Genomic DNA, 20750 nt, shown 5'->3' with positions numbered 1-20750 from the left:
GTTGTTCTTCAGAATGGTTGGACTAGTTCACAACTCCACCAACAGTGCATTAGTGTCCCAATTTTCCCACATCCCTCCAATAGTGTAATTTTCCTTTTCTGTCATAATAGTCATTATGATGGGTGTGAGGTGATACCTCAGAATTGTTTTAGTTTTCATTTCTCTAATACTGATGTGGAATATTTTTCATATGACTATAAATAGCATTAATTTCTTCCTTTGAAAACTGTCTGTTCATATCCTTTGACCATTTATCATTTGGAGAATGACTTGCGTTCTTATATATCTGACTCAGTTCTCCATTTATCTGAGAAATGAGGTCTTTATCAGGGAAACTTAATACGAAAATTTTGCCAGCTTTCCTGCTTTCCTTTTAACCTTGGCTGCGTTGGTTTGGTTTGTGTAAAACCTTTTTCGTGATTTATGATTTCTGGAAATATATTGTCAGAGTTTTTTCTAAAAATCATGGTTTTTAGGAAGTTTAATGACTATTTTTTGTTGTCTCTTGGAGGTCTTACTTCTGTTTGGCTTATTATGATTTTCAGAAATTCCATTTTTTAACAGAGGTGTAACCCTTTCTCTTGTGTTACTTCTGTGTTTTATGTCTTTATTTCATCTAGATATCTACATATTGCTCGTGGAAAAGCCCATTTTTTTACTGTGCTTGAACTGTTACAGAGTTATGCCCTCTGCTTTTGGTGGGAGCTACATTTGTAGTAGCTTTTTATACTGGGCAGTGTTTGATGAACTCATCTTTACACATTTAATTCCTGAATTGGATCTTTGTCTTAGGGTCAGACTGCTCCTTTCTGTGCTTTTGGATGTGGTGGAAGGTCAAATCTGTTTACCTTGCCCAAAGTATCCTGGTTCTTTGAACTCAGACCTTCTTTCCCTTACCCTCTTACCCCAGAGGGTTGAACTTTGAGGAGGAGCCCTCTCTGGATGTCTCAGGGTAGAATATTTGAGACTTTGTGCACTCTTAGGACTTTCTGATTACCCTACTAATTCCTTAGGGGAGCCCTCTATTATTGCCTGCCTCTGTGCATCTCAGTCTTTCAGACTAAAAACATCCCTCTGTCTGTCTCTGGCTAGTAATGGGGCGGGACAAACAGCAGAGAAGAGGCTCTCTATAGAATCTCTTGAGTTTCTAATTGATTTGTGCGTGTGTGCAGTTCTGGAGTGGAAAGAGTCATGGACTGTAGTTTTTCATTGGATTTATTGCTCATTCATTATTTGGGCTAGTAGGAACTTCAGTGTTTTACTAGAATAGTTGTATTATGGGTTCTAGGCAGTCTGTTTGCCCATTCAAGTAGTCATTTTGTCAGGAAGTCTCTTTATTTCTATTAACATGTTATTTAAAAATCACGTGATTATTCTTAACTATTTTATTTAGAAAATTCAGAATACTTTTTTTATATAAAACTAAGTTGGTGTTGTGCCTCTAGTAGAGTGAAACTAGGTATGATTGGAGAAGCTGAGTCAGGAAAACAATTATCTCAAAATATTATACTTGCTGGTACGTATTAACCCTGTTTTATAAGTGGAGGTCAGAAGATAGCAAAACAGTTAACTGGCATAAATCAGAGTTGAGTTTTTTTATTTTTCATTCTTGAGTAGTGCCTTAACCAAGATTACTTAGCAACAAATTATTTCTGTTGGTATAAAAAAATTTCAAATTAATGTTCTCATCTTAATATATGAAACATAGTAATGCCTAATGAATTTTTATTTTCTCTATCCACTTTTTCTTCTACAGCCTCACGATTTTGATGAATGCCGATTTGATATTAGTGTAAATGATAGTGTCTGGTATCTACGAGCTCAGGATCCAGATCATAGACAACAATGGATAGATGCTATTGAACAACACAAGGTATGAATCTCTGTTGTTTTGTATTGGGAAGATTAATAATAGAGAAGGAAAAAGAAACCACCTAACTTTAGAGGACATGACATTACAGAATTTTTTGGGGGGGTAAAAATTAATGAGACAAAGGTATATCTTATTTGACACAATAAATATATACCTAAAAACTTGTGTGTAAACTTAACTTTTATAGTGGAAAATTAAATTCATTTAAAATTCAGGGATATTGCTATGATGAATTCTTGATAAAGTTAACATTTATTTAGCAAAACAACATTTTGCCTCCTAATAATACATCTTGTTAATTTGGATTTTTCTGTTTTGGATATGATTAGAGGGAACACATACCTGTACTGAACTTAGTTTTAAAATTACAATGAAACATAAAGTAAGAGCACTACTAAATCTGTAACCATTTTACGTCAGGGGTTCTTAACCTTTTCCGTATTTTATAGATGCCATTGGCAGTCTGTAGAAACTTTTGGACTCCTTGGAATAATGTTTTTAAATGCATAAAATAAAATACACAAAATGACAAAGAAAACAAATTACACTGAAATATAAATCTTGAAATATTAAAAATATGTTTTTTAAAAACTTGAGGTCTATTGACCTCAAATTAAGAATCCCTGATCTAGAGGTCAGTTAGTAAATTTTTGTTAAGTTTGTAAATAACTTAATAACTGAAGGTGAAACCAAATCATTCAAGTACTAAATTCCTTCTGTATGCCAAATACCATGGGAGGCGTTAAAGATGCAAGTACAAATAATGAAATAATCCTTACTTGCAAGGAATTTACATTTTAATGGTGGAAAACAAGAACAAATGAAAATATGTTCAGCACAAATATAAAGTGAAAATACAAAGTAGTTATATATATATGTATACACACATACATACATATATATGAAGCTAGTTTTAGACTCAGGGTAATAGTAGTTGGAATTGGGAAATAATCCATGTAAAAGTTAGTGCTTGAGTTACAACTTAAAGAGAAAGGATTCTTTGAGGTAGAGTTAAAGAAAGGAATGTGGGGTGGCTGGGACAAAGGTGTAGAAATAGAAGGTGGAGTTTTGGTAGATTACAGTGTGGAAAGGGGAGAAAGTCAAAGCCATGATGCGGGAAAGATGTGTTAGGACAAGGCTGTGAAGCTAAAGAAGAGTAATTAATTTATATTGTATCCTGGAGGCAATTGGAGGCCGCTGGAGTTTGAGTAAGGAAATCATTTGGTTAGATTTATGTTTGAGGAAAGTCACTTTGGCCGCAGCATGTATGATAGAGGGGTACGGAGAGAGTCTTGAGGTTAGGAATACCTACTATATAGGAGACCAACTGCTATAATGTAGGCAAGAGATGATGACGGCTTATGTTAAAGTGTGAGTGAAGAGGAGTTGTTGATTACCAGAGATGTTGTGAAGGCAGAAACAGCAAGATTGGGCAATATCTAATTTACTAATTTTTTGCTTACTAAAACTAGTAGGTATTTTGCTGTACAAATTAACACACTCCCATTTTTGTAATTTGAAGTTCACCTTTCACCAATTAAGTGGAAGTTGAACTTAAATATTAAAACCAAGAATCCCATTATAAGCTCATTGAATGAGAGTGGGCTAGGGAATAATGGGGGGAAAGTTTAAACTTCATGTTTCCCTATGTTAAAATAATTTTTTTTTGTTCATGTATTTGTGCTTTTCCTTCTTCACAGAGATTTAATATGAATCTTTCTTAATTTACTTATATTTATATATATAAATTATGTATTTACTTAAATACAATAATATATATGCAAGAAAAATTAGTCTGTCTTGAGTTGTTTGAAAAACATTCTTTGTAAGTCAATCACATGTTAACTTTTCATTGTCATTTAGTTAACCATAAAGCTTTTTTAGGCCAATGGAAAACTGGTTAAAGATACTGCTTTATTTCTTGCTTTGCCGTAATGATTATGCAAAAGTATTTAGCAAATAATAGATTTTCCAACATTTGGTCCAATGTCTAGAAAATAATCTTAAGGTAAAGAAATGGAAACTTTTTTTTGACTGAAGGTTAATGTTTTTACAGATAGTTCGGGTTTAAATTTTGTGAAAAGTTGTAAACCAAAGTGAAGAAATCTGACTCCTGTTATATTATACTAAGCATTTACTGTATACAAGAATTCTTACTTGACATGTCCTATCAGCACATCTTTCTTAAATTTTATTTTAAAGTTTCTCTTAAATCTACATTTGAGAACTATTAGCATCATCGCTGTAATACACATGTCTAAACTTTGCCATTTACCAAGTGTTTTTCTTATAACAGCTCTGAGAAGCAGCTAACAGCAGAATTGCTCCCATTTTGTAGATGGCTGTGCAAAGAATCAGACAGTGTAACTTATCCTGGGTCTTTCACTGAATAAAAATGGGTTGTGATGTTGTAATTCTTTAGTCCAGGGCCCTGTCTTGAGGACTGTGCTGCAGTTGTGATGACAGTTAATTTCCTTTGGGTTTCTCTTTAAGAGTTGTATTCTTGCCAATGCACCTTTTACTGTTAATTTTTAGGGCTTTATGACAAATTTACATGCAGTGATCTTGTACTAACATTCTTTCCAAAAAAGTAGAATCTGGACTTGAGAGAACCCGAAAAAGCTCCTGACTTTTAAAACTATACTAATAACCATGAAGGATGAAAAGGCCTAGTGACCCCATTTCGTTTTCTTTATTCTTCTAGTAGCTGGAGGGAAGAGGTTTATCGTTTTTTTCCAGGTAGCTAGCATGGATGTTTTTGATGAGACTACTTTGTGAGCGGTGCCTAGAAAGAGTAGACAGAGTCATCTGAGAAGACAGTCATGGAGGGAAGAGCTGGATGAAGAGACTACAAGCACGGAGATGATGGTGGTCTTATAGCAATCCATGGAGAGGCCAGAAAGGGATAGAAGAATGCAAGGACAGGCAAAAGTACATTCGATCTACTTCACCCATGTTAAAGTTTAAATCTGCTCTGGAGCTGTTACTATGTTGAAAGAGGTTTATTTCCGGGCATTCAAGGCCTTTGCTTTTAAATTGAGAATCACTTCTCTTGAGTAGTGTTCATGACATGACCTCTCTTTCAGTCATTTGAAGTTCAGTAAAACCAGAATAGAGACACTGCACATTAGAAGACATTTTTCCCCTACTTAACTTGATCTCTATCATGTTTTTACCTTTGGAGCCTACCTGTTCAAATGTACTTTAAACAAGTTTTATTGATATCTTGCTTTTTATATTCTGTTCATTTCCAAAATTTTCCCTCCGAATCACCTGTTGAACCAACATTTCTTTGGAGCAAAGATTTTTTAAAAGTTCAGCAGAAACAAATGGCACATCAACCACATTTGACAGCATTTGCAGCCTTCCACATCCAAATTCTTCTGTCTCAACAAAAAAGATAGAGCTACATTTTCTCATCTCTTAGTTATTATAATAACACAGTGTTCGGGTTCTTTTTAAGTTCTTTTGGTTTACATTTGTAACAGAATTGAATGCATTGTTTTCCCAGTTCTGCTTATTTTATTCTACATTACCTCATATAATTCTTCCTATGCCTCAATAGAATGTAACTTCCTTGAAAGGTGAGACTGTCTTATTTGTTGGAATTTGATTCTCCAGCCTAGTACATTGTCTGGCACTCAGAAGATGCTTCATAAATGTTTGTTGATAGATGTTGCTCTGAATTTTTTTATATTCAGCACTGCTTATAGCGTAATAATATTTAGAAGTCTTAAACTTTTATGGTTTAATTTCTTTCATTTTATGCTAATTTTTTTGGAATGATGTGCATTTTTCACAAATTTTTGGTAGGGCTAATTCAATTTATCACACATTAAATACCCAGGATGTACCAATGCACTTTGCTCAATACTGAGCATACAAAGACAAAATTGAAAAAACTTTTGCTTCCGAGGAGACTGTATTACCAATTTACAGGTGAATTCTTCCAGCAAAAGTAAGCATAAAATTCTTAGTAGGATTTTTTCTTGTGCAGTTCTTCGTATAATGTTGCTTTCATGGATTCCCATCAATACAGTTCCCTCTGGCTTTGGGAATTCTCAAGGGTCCTGGCCTTGGTTTTTTGGTTTTTTGCTCAACTAGGTTTTTTACGTTATAGGCTCATGTCTAACTGCCTGTGCTTAAACTTTAGCTTCACTAAATTAGTGCACTAATTTTTTTATTAATATTCTGCTCTCCCCATAATTAGTCTACCACTTTTCCCTCACATTTGAATCTTCCCCATCCTTCATCCTTAATTCTAGAACCCTTTATATCCTGCCTGAATTGTTATTAGTTCAGTACTCCCTGTCCTATTACAACAGCTCTTGAAGATTTTGCCCCCAAATTGTCTTCTTTTGCTTTGATCATGCCCCTTCCCTTAATGCATTCACTTGTACTTTGATTCCAGAACAGGCCCTCCTATTGTAATCTTTACTTTTATCAGTTTGCTTATCTCAATGCGCATGCTGCTTTACATCCTCCTGTGGGAGGTCATGTGTGCATCTGGCAGAAGAGCTTCATCCCCCAGAATGCTGAACATGAAGTCAGCGTGACGAGTCCCTAAGGAGGTGTGATGTATATTGGAAGTATTGTGAAGTGCTGGGGGATATCTTATAACTGAGACAAAGGGAGGTCATAAAGAAGAGGAAAGATGGGGATTGCAGAAGTGGTGTCAGTTCTGTCTACAATACACTGTAACTACTGTGATAATAACACTGTCACATGCTGTAGTGAAAAGTGTTCAATCTCATGGCAGGATCAAAGTGTTACCTCTTTAGAGGTGGAGGGGACCTTGGAGGAAGACTGTATTGAGACCCCAGTTCTTCCACATTTTGCTCTTTCTGACTGGTAACAGCAGTATTAGGAGTCTCACTGGGCTGTGTTTAACTTCTGCTAGGTTAGAAGAATTGATGGGAGCATGCTAGTGCTCCTGGGTGACATTTGGAGTGAAATGGGTGCCGAAAATCTTGTGGCTTATGTCCTTGATTTATCTTACTTTATCTTGTTTCATTAAATGCAATTAATTTTATAATATCACATGTCAGATTTGGCTTGTTCTATAAGATAATACACTGGTAGAGCTTGAGTTAAAGGCTTTAATTCATGCCTACCCCAAATAGCATGAACTCAGGCTAGTTCAGAGTTTCAGTCGGCTTTTTTGGCAGGGGGGAGAGGAGGTCAAAGTACTAAGTAGTGTCTCTTACTATGCTTTTCACAAGCTGTGTTCTTTATTCTGGCCTTTGAAGCCCTTTAGTCTTATGTCTTCTATTTCTTCTCTTTGACTTACTGGCAGAAAATTCATGAACTTTCTCACATCACATAATAAGCATAGTGCAGCCCAAGACTCACAGTGGAATTTCCTTCTGCTGCAATCTACTGGCATTTCTCTCCCCTCCCTACCCACTTCACAATGATAATAAGCAGCAGTCACTAATTCTGCCAGCCTCCTGGGGTGGGGAATATGGTGCCTTTTGCCTAAGGCACAGCCTCAAGTTTAAGGATCCCCATGTAGCCATGACTGTCTCTGGAACACCTTCCCTACCCTACCCCCAACCTTATGAAAAGTGGTAACTGAGCCCAGCCAGAGAAAAAAGGACTGAGGGCCAAGGGCAGAGGGCCAATGTATGTGGCCAAAGGAAAAGGAGCCTGGAATCCAGCTAAAGCCACTTCTTTTCCCTCAGAAACTACTTAGAGCAGCAAGCCAGGTCATAGAGCCATAAATCCCCATTGTGGTAGAGTGCTAAGCTCTGTAGTCCACCCTGAGAGTTGTACCCATTGTCAAAGGGAAAGGAATCAAAAAATGAGGAACCAGAGGAATATAAGCAAAAAGCTACAACAGCAACAACCAAAAAAACCAACCCTGAAATCCTAAAGATTTCTAGAGGATGAAAACTCAGTTAAAACCCAGAGCATAAGCAGACAAGTCAACAGAATATCCTTCAACTAGAAGAGGTTATTATTAAACCTTGGAAGAGAATACAGAACTCTCTACAAATAGAAGGCAAAGTGAACTAGTGCTTCATGAAACAGAGGTATGTGGAATCCTAAGAAAGCATAAGAAATGGCAGGGTAGTTCAAAAGAAAAATGAAATCCACAAAAGAACAGTAGGGATCATAGTCTGAATTACGGTGGAACTAATGTAAGAATTGTTAAAAGCTAAAATTTTAAAATAGCAGATTAAGAGAGAAAGATGTTATCTACTGTGAAGATTTTTTTCAGATATTCACAAGAGAAAGCATCAGATTTAGAACACACACACAAAAAAACTGAATTAGAGAAGAGTCTGATAGAGAAGAGAAGCAAAAAAATAACATTAAAAGAAAACATAATCTAGCTGTTCCAGTAACAGCAGATCTTGCAGCCAGGAGAGACTTTTAAATACAAAGGAAAGGAAATTCAAATAGCACAAAACTGTTCTGCACCCACTAGATGATGCAGAAGGGAATGGATTAGTATATACCAAAGAGTTAAGGAGTTCAGCTATGACTACGGTAATAGTCTTAGCAAAAAGAGAAGCTAAAAAGATAATAGGTGATGTAACAGCAAGGGAGGGTTTGAAACTGGGGATTTGAAATGGCCCCAATCAGGATGGTAGGAGTGAGTCCTACTGAAGTAGGGAAAAAGGTATATACCTGCAGTGGGAAGTGAGGTTCATAATATAACTAATGTAGGAGTTGGTGCATTGGGAGACCTCTTGTCCTGAGCCGGTGTTAGGATTCCATGGATGACATCCTGCTGAAGATGAAGGGAACTGTAAACTCTTCGGAGCAGTTGTCATTCAGAAGTGATAGGGAGAGAGAGAGAGTGTCTTATACCCCTAAAAGATCAAAAAAACAATAAAAGGTCCCATATGTACAAAAATATTATAACAGCTCTTTTGGTTATGGCAAAGAACTAGAAATTAAGTAGGTGTCCACTGATTGGGGAATAATTGAATAAATTATGACATGAGTGTAATGGAATACTATTTTACTATAAGAAATGAATAAAAAATTTTAGTGAAACCTGGGAAGACTGGAATGAATTGATGGAGATTGATGTCAGCAGAACCAAGAGAACAATTTGTACTAAAATTTCAATATTGTAAAAATGAACAATTCAGGAATATTTAAGAACTGTAGTTAGTGCAGTGATCAAGTGTGATTCAAGAGAATTAACGATAGAGGATTGTACACCTCATGACAGATGAACTAATGTTGCAGAATAAAGGATCTTCAGGCAGGGCCAATGTTATTTTTTGCTTGAACATGCCTGTGTGATACAATAGTTTTGTTTTGTTTTGTTTTTTCCAGCGAGGGCAGGAAGGGTGGGACAGAGAAAAAATAAATGCTTGGTAATTGAAAAAATATTTTCAAAAAAGAAAGGACCCACACATCTTAGGAGATAAAAGAAGCAAGAAATTTGAACTTAACCACTTAACTAAGGAGCAAAAGGAGACAACCAAATGAAAGGAAAAGAAATCAATAATTTAAATAAAATCTCCCAGTAGAGAAAAGATTGACAAAGGAAATTAGGAGAGAGAGAGGCAGTAGAGTAGAAAAGGGTTACTTCAAAATAATTTTTTGTTCAGGTCATGTCTGACTCTTTGTGACCCTATTTGAGGTTTCCTTGGCAAAGATACTGGAGTGATTTGTGATTTCCTTCTGCAGCTCATTAGGAAATGAAGGCCAGCAGGGTTAAGTGACTTGCCCAGGGTCTCATAGCTAGTAAGTGTCTAAAGCAAGATTTGAACTTAGACCTTCCTGACTCCACAGTGCTACCTAGGTGCCCCTTCAAAATAGTTTAAGCAAAACTAATCATGGGGACAAAGTACTGATTTATGAGGAAGGAGAATTTTCTTTTTAATCTCAGTATTAACTTGTGCTTTTGTTCATGTTTGCTGCCTTACAAGCCCTAGTTTCCTTCTTGGCCTAATTTAGCTCCTGCTTCCTACAGGAAGAATTTCCTAATTTCCCTAGTTGTTAACAGTCCTCAGATTATCAAGCGTTTACTTATATGTATATTCTAAATAAAATGGAAGTCCCTTGTACTCAAGGGCTGTTGTGTTTTTGTTTCTTGTTGCCCTTTTTTGTATTTGTATCCCCAAAGTGTGTTAGAGTAGCTACTGTACGTACGACTCTTAATGTTTATTGAAGTTAATTCCCATTTATCTACACAGAATGCTATTTGCACTGTACCCATCATCTTCATGTCCATTCTCTACCATACACTGCAACCAAAACTTGAACTCTGATCTAGGATTGTTTGGGCTCTGACAGGTGAACTTTGACTTTACGCTGCTGAGAACCAGACTGCTTGCTGCTTCCTCCTTCTTTCCAGCTCCCCTTGGCTCTTGGCTTTATTATTAGAATATACTCTTTGAAGTAAAGTGCTGTTACGTTTGTCATGTATTCAGTGTTTAGCACAGTGCTCATCAGCACATACTAAGCACTTAATTAATGCTTTATCTAGTTACCTATGAATTAGAATATAGGTATTTTAACTGAAGAGTAATTGATTAGCTTCATCATCTATGAAGAATTTTACTAAGATTAATATTCTAGCTTTTCCTTTTCGATATAATTACTTTTACTCATTCACTTTTTTATAAAAGTATGCACAAGATATTATTTTCATAATACACAATAAAAACTCCAGCAGAAATATGATTATTTACCACTTCCGTGTAATAGGATAGAGGAAGAGGTTCTGATCAAAAGTGTTTTCTTTGCAGAGTCTATTTAAATCTCTTTATCTTAATTCTAAGTTAACCTTTAGTAATGTTTATGAGTTCCTTATTAGCATTAAGAAATAACATAACCAAATAGTTTTTACCATGTTTTTGGATTTAAAGAGGTTAATCATTTTATTGCCTATTGCTTCAGGTATTTTGAGGAGTAAATAATAATGTGAGGCTGGGGTTGGTTGGAGTGAGACTATGTAAAGCCCCTGAACTGAAAACTAGACTAATGTACATTGTTCTCCTGTTAACTTTTATTACCAGAGCCTTATTTCTTAAGTATCTCCAAGGCTGCTTTGTAAGGGTTTTAAGGGTTGTTTGTAGGATTAGTTTATGGTATGATATAGTTATTAGTATTGGAATCTTTCATAGCTCTAGTACTGATTCTTATTGAAAAGTTTTTAAAATTTTTTCCCCCAATTACGTGTGAAGACAATTTTTTTCATTAAATTTTTTTGGTTAATTCCTTTTGTTATTATGTGACTTTTTAATAAAAAAACATTTTTGAAGTTTTGAGCCCCAAATTCTGTCCCTCCTTCCCCTCCCTCTCCCTGAGATGATAAGAATCAGATAGAAGATGTACATGTGCAATATGTAAAATATTTCTGTGTTAATCATTTTGTACAAGAAGACTCAAATAAAAGGAAAAAAGAAAGTGAAAAATGACACGCTTCAGCCTGATTTGGAGAGTGCGCTTCACAGTTAGACCTTTGGGATTGTCTTGGATCAGTTGGATCATTGTATTGCCAAGAATAGCTAAGTCATGCACAGTTCTTTGTCCTACAATATTATTGTTGCTGTGTACAACATTCTTCTGGTTCTGTTCACTTCACTGTGCATCAATTCATGTAAGGCTAGGTTTTTCTGAAATCATCCTGTTTGTCATTTCTTATAGCATAATAATATTCTGCTACAATCACATACTACAACTTGTTTAGCCATTCCCTAATTGATTCCCTTTGATTTCAGTTCTCAGCCACCACAAAAGAGAGCTGCTATAAATATTTTTGTACAAATAGGTTCTTTCCCCTTTTTTTGGATATAAAGACAATTTTTTTTAGCATTTATATTTTTTAAATTTTGAGTTCCACATTTTCTCTTTCTCTCCCTCACTTCCTCCTTCCCTGAGATGGTAAGTAATTTTGTATAGTTTATACCTGTTCAGTCATGCAAAACATATTACCATACTAGTCATATTGTCAAAGAAGACAGACCCAAAGGGGAAAAGAAACGACATGAAAAAAATACTTAAAGTAAAAAATAGTCTGCTTCAGTCTCCATTCAGACTCCCTAAGTTCTTTCTTTGGAGGTGGGTGGCATTTTTCATCATGAGTGCTTTGGAGTTGTCTTGGATCGCTGTATTGAGAATAGGAGTCATTTGCTGCTATACAGTATTGTTGTTACTTTATCTAGTGCTGAGTCATACTAAGCAGTTTGCTTTTACTAAGAGAAAAATAAACAAAATCTGGCTTCAAAATTTAGTTAGAACCAAGTAGTTTTAAATTACTGGAAAAAATTTAAGTATCTTGGCTTTTAAGATATTTGTGGTAAAAATCAATCAACTGGCATTTATTAAGCATTATTACTATATGTAAAGCATTGTGTGGTGTGCTGGTGATGCAGATATAAAAATGATGGCCTCTGCTTTGAAAGAATTTCTGTTTTACTATGGAAAATAAACCAATGGGAGAAGAGGGACACTAGCATCTTGGTTAATCAGGAAAGTCTTGTGTAAGGAGCTGTCACGTGAAGGAAGAGAGGGTTCAGTGATGTTCTTCTTATCACGTGGAATAAATCCTGAAATCTTAGTGGTCATAAGACACTTGGATTCTGCTCATCTTTGGATGTCAAGTCCAAATGATAATTTTAACATTCTGATTAATTAGAGGAATACTTAGTATCAAAGTCTTAAACAGTGTTTTCTAACTAATATTTCTGTAGTCACCAATATTGATTTGTTTACCTCAAGATAGCCCATTAGTTTGTGTGAATCTTCTGTTTTGTGTTACCTGAGGACTAGTGTATTTGCCAGCTTGAAGCATCAAATTGTACAGATTTCTACCTCTGAATAAAGTTTAAGAAGGTCTTTTAATTTTCTCTTAGTATCCTATCAAAGGGTTTCATACAAAGATACTTGGAAAATGGGGCAGCGGATAAGGCAGTGGATAGAGTGCTGGGCCTGGAGTTGTTAGGACAACCTGAGTTCAAATGTGACCTCAGACACTTATGTGTGGGATGGCTCAGGTCCCTACATAAATCAATTTACTCAGAGGCCTCTCAAAGTGATGACAGAAAAGTGATTTATTCGATTCTCGAGAAGCGGGGCTCACCTGTAGGAGTAGGAAAGCCGAAGACAAAGAACAGGACAGTGATTTATATAGACCCTAACGCAAGTCCCTCCTCCCCGCACTGACCATTATCCTCATTAGCTGAGAATATGGTCTTACATTCTAGACGCGAAATCTAACCAATCCCTTTTGAAATGAAGACATCGAGGAATTATGTAAGTTTTGTCCAATCATTGAGACCCTAATACACTACACAGTTTTATATCCTTATATGGAACTATTCTATTCTAAAAATATTGTAACCTTGAGCCTTTAGGCCTTACCTCACCCCTGGGAGAAAAATTACAATCTGAGGAGTCTTCACTAAGTCTATCCCACTCACTTACCAATTGGGTGATTGTGGGCAAAATACTTAACCCTGTTTGCCTCAGTTTCCTCATCTGTAAAATGAACTGGAGAAGGAAATGGCAAACCACTCCAGCATCTTTGCCAAGAAATCCCCACAGGTAAGTCACAAAGAGTTTGTCGCACCTAAAACTACTAAACAACTTGAAAAATGGGATGTGTAAATTCTTATTAAAAAGACTGATTTATTGAACCATCTGAATGTTGCTAAGGACCTTTGATTATTTTCTAAAGCTTGTTTGCTGTTGTCCTTAACTTTATGTAGAACTTGGTGAACCTGCTAGCTTTGTAGTCCCATTTTTAGAAGATACTTTTGATTTTGAGCTAGGTACTAAAAGCTTCCATTTCTTTTCATTATTTCATTTGACTCAAGCTCATTAGGTCTGCCTGTTTCTAAGGAAAACTGTTACTAAATGACTATGTGGCTGAATTTAGATGTTAATTCCTTAACAGGTTTTAAATGTCAGTTATATAAAATCACACTGACTGTTTTGCCAGCTTTGATCACCTACAGTTTTGGCAAATTTCATAACACCTACCCAGAGATTCTTTGTATGCCTGTCTACTTTACATGGAATTATTGCTTAAAATTAATTTTGTATTATGAATACTAATTTAAGTCAGTTAATATGGTATAGCTTTTTTGTGTGTCTTATTTGCAGAAAGTAATACTGATATTGTTCAAACATTTGGAAAGATTAGTATTAAAATTTGCTGTCCTTTGGAAGGAAGTGATTGTATACATGTAACAACTGCTTGAGGGTTAGGGACAGTAATAAAGGAAGCTGTATTATGTGCCAAATGAATGAGTATTAGGAAAATGCCTTTGAGGTTCTTGGCAAAAGTGTAGATACATCCTGTCAGACTGTGTTCAATGTTGATGGGGGGAGAAGAGGTGTGCTAGTGTACCCAGATGATCACTATGGAATCTGACTGAGGCATCCTTCCACCCGAGTACCTATAAAATGGTATCCTTGTGAAGAATTGAGGACAAAAGTTTTAAAATAGATTGGATGAATTTAGTTATCTCTGTGTTTATGATTCTGAGATCTACTTAACCCACCCTAGCTTCTCATCTGATCTCCAGACTTAAATCTCCAGCTGCCTTTTGGACATCTTAAATTGGGTGTCCCAGAGACATCTTAAATTCAGCCATGTCCAAAACTGAACTTATCTTTCCCTCTGAGACCCTTTCCTCTTCCTATTTTTTCTATTAGCAAAGAAGACAGCAAGGTTCTCAGCCTAGGTGTCATCCTTGGCTTTACACTTATATCTGATATATCTGTCCTGTTGCTAAGTCCTGTTAATTTTACTTTTACAGCCTCTTTCTTATGTAACCCCTTTCTAGCCATGCCACTCGAACTGGTATAGCCCCTCATTACCTCATGCCTGGACTATTGCAGTAGCCTGCCAGTTGATCTTCCCTGTCTCCTCCAGTCCTTACTGATTCAAGTTCATCTTCCAATTAGGTGTCAAATTAATCTTCCCAAATCAGAGGTCTGATCATATGACCTTCTACCCAATTCCAACATGGTGTGCCATTCATTGAACTCCCATGATATCCCTGTCACTTCCAAGATGTTTAGTGTTCAGAGTCCTTCATAACCTAAGCTGTTTCTACCTTTCCAGTCCCCTCATCCCTCAGTCATTTCCATGTGCTCTGCAGTTTAGTGACACTGGCCTTCTTTCCCTTCCTCACATAAGACACCCCATCTCCTGACTCTAGCTTTCTCAGTGGTTCTCCTTGTGCCTGGAGTTTTCTCCCTCCTCATCTCCACCTCTTGGCTTCCTTGACTTACTTCACATCTTAGCTACATTTGTATCTTATGCAATAAGCCTTCTCAGTCCTCCTTAATCTTAATATCTTCTATTGATTATCTCCCCTTTATTGTCTAATATATATTGTTCGTACATAGTTGTTTTCATGTTGTCTCTTCATTGGACTGTGAACTTCTGGAAAGCAGAGACTGTCTTTTCCCACTTAGCACAGATACTTAACAAATGCTTTTTGGATTGGTTGCAAGGGATGGATCTGAAATAATTTAATCAGAGTGGTATTATAAGCAAGATAGAATCAAGGTGAATGAAGTCTAGAATACAGGGGAAGGAGCTGAGAGAACTAAAGACTTGGGGATGCAAGCCAAGAGACTTATTCCCCTAGCTGCTGCCACCATCATGGGACTTCTGGGGATGGTGGGTAGTAGGGAAACACTGCTCATCTACAATGAAAGTGAAAACTAAGGTACAATGGGAACAAATTGGCCTTCTCCCATTCCAGGTGAGGTCCTTTCTGGACTTGCCCCACCTACCTCTTTTCCAAGATTAGTCTTGGTTCTTCCCAATTTCTCCCCTCCCTCTTTCTTGGCCCGATTGCTAAATTTTTGCATTAGGATTATTATCTCTAGAAATCTTCTCTGTGGATATTGTAGAGGAGTTTTCTTCATCTTGATTCTTATTCCTAACCTCTAGGTGTGAAACTCAAGACTATGTTGAATTCATTTTTTAAAAAATAAAGCTTTAAAATACAGACATCACACCACCAATGATTATTTTCAACTGCTTTTGCTAAATGCTTTTTAGAAATACATTTCCCACTATATAGCATTTTTACAAAGATTCTCAAGTGCTGAACAGGTAGCTCTCTGTTCATTATGACAAGCTGCCTTAGTGGCAACATTCTTAATGATAGTAACATTCAGAAGAATGCTTTAAGGTTTGCAGAGGTCTCCACAGATGTCTGACCTGACCTTTACAATAGCTCTTTAAGGCAGGGCCCATCATTCTGATCTTACAGATCAGAAATCAGAAGCACATGGAATGTAAATAACTTACCCAGAACCACACGGCTACCAAGCGTCTAATGTAGAACTTGAACTTGAGTTTTCCTGACTCCAGGTCCAGCCTGCAATCCATTATGCTCCTTTATTTCTTTAACTTCTTTTTGTGATGAGCTATAAATGTTTGCTATTATATCTAGATGCAACTAGACTGTTACAGATTCACAGTAGTTAGAAGAAAGATGGGAATAGTGCCATCAGAAATGGATTGTTACTGAGAAATCAAAGGGAAATTGTACTGTAACAGTATCACTTTTGAAAAAGAAAACATGTATTTCTTGGCTTATGGGATAGAAAGGTCTTCAAATATAGGAAACACATTGGGAATAATGTGCAGAGAGAGGATAAAAAACAGGCAAAGGACAAGTAGCAAATTATATGAATTAGAAATTTTGGAGTTTGGGGGGGGTATCTGTGTGTGTGTGTGTGTGTGTGTGTGTGTGTGTTTTAATTTCAGTGTCTCAGTAAGAAGGTGGAAGGTAGATCTACCACTTTATAGTTACAGAAAACTCCCAATGAGAATATGCCTTTTTTTCTGTGAAAATCTTGACTGTTGGGCAGCTTGCAGTCTTGGTGAGTCAGTAGGGCACTGAAAGGGTTAAATGACTTGCCTGGTGTCACAGGGCCACGTGTGTCAGAGGCAAGACTGGAAACCAGATTCTCCTGATTCCAAGACCACTTCTCTTGTCAGTTGCACCACGGTGACTTATCCTTAATCTTTCAGTTATTTTCTTTTGCAATATTATAATTATTGTGTAAATTACTTTCTTAGTTCTGTTTATTTCACTACATCAATTCGTAGTAGTCTTCCCAGGTTTCTCTGAATCTGTCCCTTCAGTCATTTCTCAAGGCACATTAAGATTCCACTACATTTGTATATCTTTTGTTTAGCCATTCCTCACCCGTTAGGTATCCACTTTGTTTTCTCTTCTTTTTCTTTTCAACAAACATATTATTATGAGTATTTTCACATATGGTGCTTTTCTTTGCTCTCTGTTGTATGAGCCTAATAGTGGTTATCTGCCAAGTATAATCATAGTAATAACAAGTAACATTTATGGAGTTCTTTTATGATTCTAAAGCACTTTACCTGTTATCTCATTTTAATATCACAACAGCCTTTTGTGGTAGGAGCTATTATTTTTCTCCATTTTACAGATGAGGAAACTGAAGCTGTGAGATGTTTAAATGACTTGCCCCAATAAGTGTTAGTGTAGGATTTGAACCTCTAGTCTTCCTGACCCCATGTCCAGCATTTTATCCATTGTACCACCTAGTGGCCTCCAAGTCATTCAGTTACATTTACAAAGCACCTACTCTGTGCCAAGTTTACCTCCTTGGTTCCCTGCTGTGTGCTAATGAAGAGGATAGAAGGTAAGCCTTCCCCTCTAGGAGCTTACAGTTTAGTGAGGGGAGACCACAAACACAAAGACACTAGAGAGAGGAGTGGCAGCAAGTGGGACAGTGAAGTCTGGATGCGGCCAGGGGAGGAATGAGGAAGTGGTTGCCCGGGCACTTTGCTTAAGCAATTTCCAGTTTACTTTTTTTAAGGGTATAGTACCAAACAGAATTCTTCTTAGAGAACAGTTGATTTCTTTTACTGCTCTGCCAGTAGTACATGGATGTATCTGTCCTCCCACAGCACCTTCAGGGTCAGTCTTGGAGGCTTCTCGCTGATAGTTGTAGTTCTCATTTTGCCCCTACACAGAAGTCTCTCTGGAAACATCAGAATCTGGTGAATTTCTACTTTTCCATAGAGAAACAAAACATGGAACATAGAACAATTTTTGTTTGTAATTTAAATTCATTTTTTATTTTTCTGTCACCTTTATTTCCTAATACATAAATCCCACCACCTTTATTTCCTAATACATAAATCCCACCACCTTTGCCCAAAAAGGAATTCTCTGGAAACAAAATATAAAAAAATAGGGGGGAGAGGTAGAAGACAGGCCAAACTAACCAAGATGTAAACTGAGTCTGATATTAGATGTAATGTTGCACATCCATAGTAACACCTATCTTGCAAAACAGAAGGGTAAGCAATTTTTTCATCTGTTATTATAGTTGTATTATTACATATAACCTTATGTATATTATATATATTGTTATAATGATACAGAAAACTTGGTTATTATTGCATAGCATTGGGTTTCTTATTCTTTGCATTTAGTTGATTGTAATTATCATACGTAATCTTTTTCTGGTTCTACTTTACATCTTCATATTCATCATTTTCTTACAACGTAGTAATATTCCATTACATTCATATACCACCATTCTTTATTCATTCCTCATTTGATGGGTTTCTAATTTCTAGTTCTTTTTACTCCAAAAAGTTCTGCTGTACATATTTTCATGTATATGAGGCTTTTTCTATCTTTGACTTCCTTGGTGTGTATACCTAGCCCTGGTATCTTGGGATTAAAAAGTAATCACTAACAGTTGGAACTCTTCACAGCTCCACAAAGAGTGCCCAATCCTTTCATAACCTATCCAATGGATTGTTTTTCCTCTTTTGTCATGTTTCCTAGTGTGGGGTGAAACCTCAGAGTTATTTTTTCATGGGCAAGTCTCTTACTAGTAATTTCGTCAGAAGTTTGTAATTCTTTTTTTGAAAACTATATTCTTTATCCACTTGATCTTCCAAGGAAGGGATCTTGGTCTTAAATACTTGTTATCCTTATGCCACATAGCATAGAATCAAAGAATTCTTCTTAGAATCTAGGAATATTTTACCTTAAAGTCATCTGAATCTTTCCTCTGCTGTATTTTGAAATACTGTCTTTGTTTATGCCAAGATCTCAGGATTGCTAGATTGGGAGAAAACTTTAATCAAGTAAAAGTGAGTATTTTTCTTTTGATTTCTCTCTCTCCTTTTATTCACTTCCATATTCTTCCCACCCTAGTTATCTGACCTCAGTAGCTCTCGTCAGGAGACTGTGTCTCCTTCCTTGCTAGTCTGCCCACCTCTAGTCTCTTATAAAATTCATTTCACACTGCCATGTTCATCTGCACATATTCCACAGCTTCCTTGCCTCCCCATTACCTGTAGAATTAAGCTTGTATTCCTTCACCTGGATGAAATTCTTGAGAATTTAATTGCTCCTCTCTTTACCATCTTTTCTCACTGCCGGTCTTACCTTATGCTCCTGTCAGACTGGACTGTCCATAGCTCTTTGCCCTGCATATTTTTACCCATGTTGTGACCTTGTCTGTCTCTGTTGACCTCTCTGCTCATCTTTCAAAACCCCACCCAAATGCCTCATTCATAAAACCCTCGCAGATTTCCCCACCCTTCAGCTTGAAGTTTCCTATAAATTTAATTTGTCTATAAATGTAAATAATACCAATTAGGTAAATTATTCTTGATTATAATTTTTTTATGCCTTTTGGGAATAGTATATTCGAAAATTTCTTCCTTGTAATAAAGCTGCTGGGTCTTACGTGTGATCCTGACTATGGTTCCTCAACACTACTTTCTGGCAGCTTGGAATATTTTTTCTTTGATGAGTGTCATGGCAAGGCATTAGGACAAATTAGATTCTGGGTGGCATGCCTTTTGTATACTGTCAAGGACAATTCTCCCTTCTAATTTTCCTGAAGTTTGTTTGTTGCTAAACCCACAAATAGGAATTCCCTTAAGATGGGAGTATTGTTGGGGTTTCCTGTCATAGTCATACCTTACTGGAGAGGTAATAATTTGGATGTTCTACTCAGCCACTAGTGGTAGCATCATTATTTTCAGCAGGGTCACAACTGAGCATTTTTTTTTTGGTCTGGTTGTTTAGGGTTTTGTTGGTTGTCCTATCCCCTTTATATTTTTCAGACCAGCTCGTATAGCTCCTAGTTCTGTGAAAAGGTGAAGCGGTATACTGTGGCTAGCATCTGAAGAAGGGTTTCGTTTTTGTTTTGTTAGAGCTGTGGGATCTTTGATTTACAAGCAGTACTTCATGTACAACCATGTATTCCAGATGGAAGTGTTGCCTTTTCACTAAGAAATTGAACTAAATAATTAGTGTGTTTATTATTAGCTAGGCAAACATGATGCTTATTGTTTATACATTCAGTCCTTCTACTTGCTTTCTCCCATCTGGCTATCCTATCTGGTAATCAAATGAAAACAGTCATTTATCATGTCATTTGGCATAGTGCCTTTCCAAATTTCAAAACCATCCGTTGCTATTGGAAGCCCCTGAATTGTTGCATTCTAACCTAGTAGCCTTGGAAATGAACAATTAAAACTTTCAGTCATCATTCTGGCTTGTTAGTTTACTTTTTCAGTAAGGATTTATAGAGAACTTAGGCTGTACAGGATATTCTAAGCCTTCGAGAGAGGAAGCATTGGCCTTTCTCTTCTACTGAAGTAAAAGCAGTAGTGATGGTATTTTTATTATCAATAATATCTTCAGCCAAACCCTCCTACTCTTTTTTCTAATGCTACACCATCTGCTCGTCTCATTGAGCTTAAACTTAAGCTCTTAAGAGCCAGAAATGCCGTGTCAGGGCCCATCATGTAGCATAAAATCCCTGTCCAGGTAGTTTGGTTGCTGAGTTGTTAAAGAGGGGGTTAGTGCTACCCTACTTTAATATTTTGGCCCTGATATCAGTGAAGGAAAGGAAA

The 20750-nt window shown here is 36.5% G+C and overlaps 1 protein-coding gene across 5 annotated transcripts in view; it reads left to right on the top strand.

Annotated features, from left to right (window-relative positions):
- Positions 1-20750, top strand: part of CERT1 (ceramide transporter 1) — a 165658-nt gene that overhangs the window by 29426 nt on the left and 115482 nt on the right. For all 5 annotated transcript variants that reach the window (XM_072606369.1, XM_072606370.1, XM_072606372.1 and 2 more), the window contains exon 3: positions 1757-1873. In XM_072606369.1, the coding sequence (XP_072462470.1) occupies positions 1757-1873 (117 nt within the window). The remainder of the gene's footprint in view (positions 1-1756; positions 1874-20750) is intronic.

Source organism: Notamacropus eugenii, chromosome 4 (genome assembly GCF_028372415.1).
Source record: "Notamacropus eugenii isolate mMacEug1 chromosome 4, mMacEug1.pri_v2, whole genome shotgun sequence".
NCBI lineage: Eukaryota > Metazoa > Chordata > Mammalia > Diprotodontia > Macropodidae > Notamacropus > Notamacropus eugenii.
The sequence above is the reverse complement of the archived record's forward strand: the minus strand, read 5'-3'. Positions and strand labels throughout refer to the sequence as shown.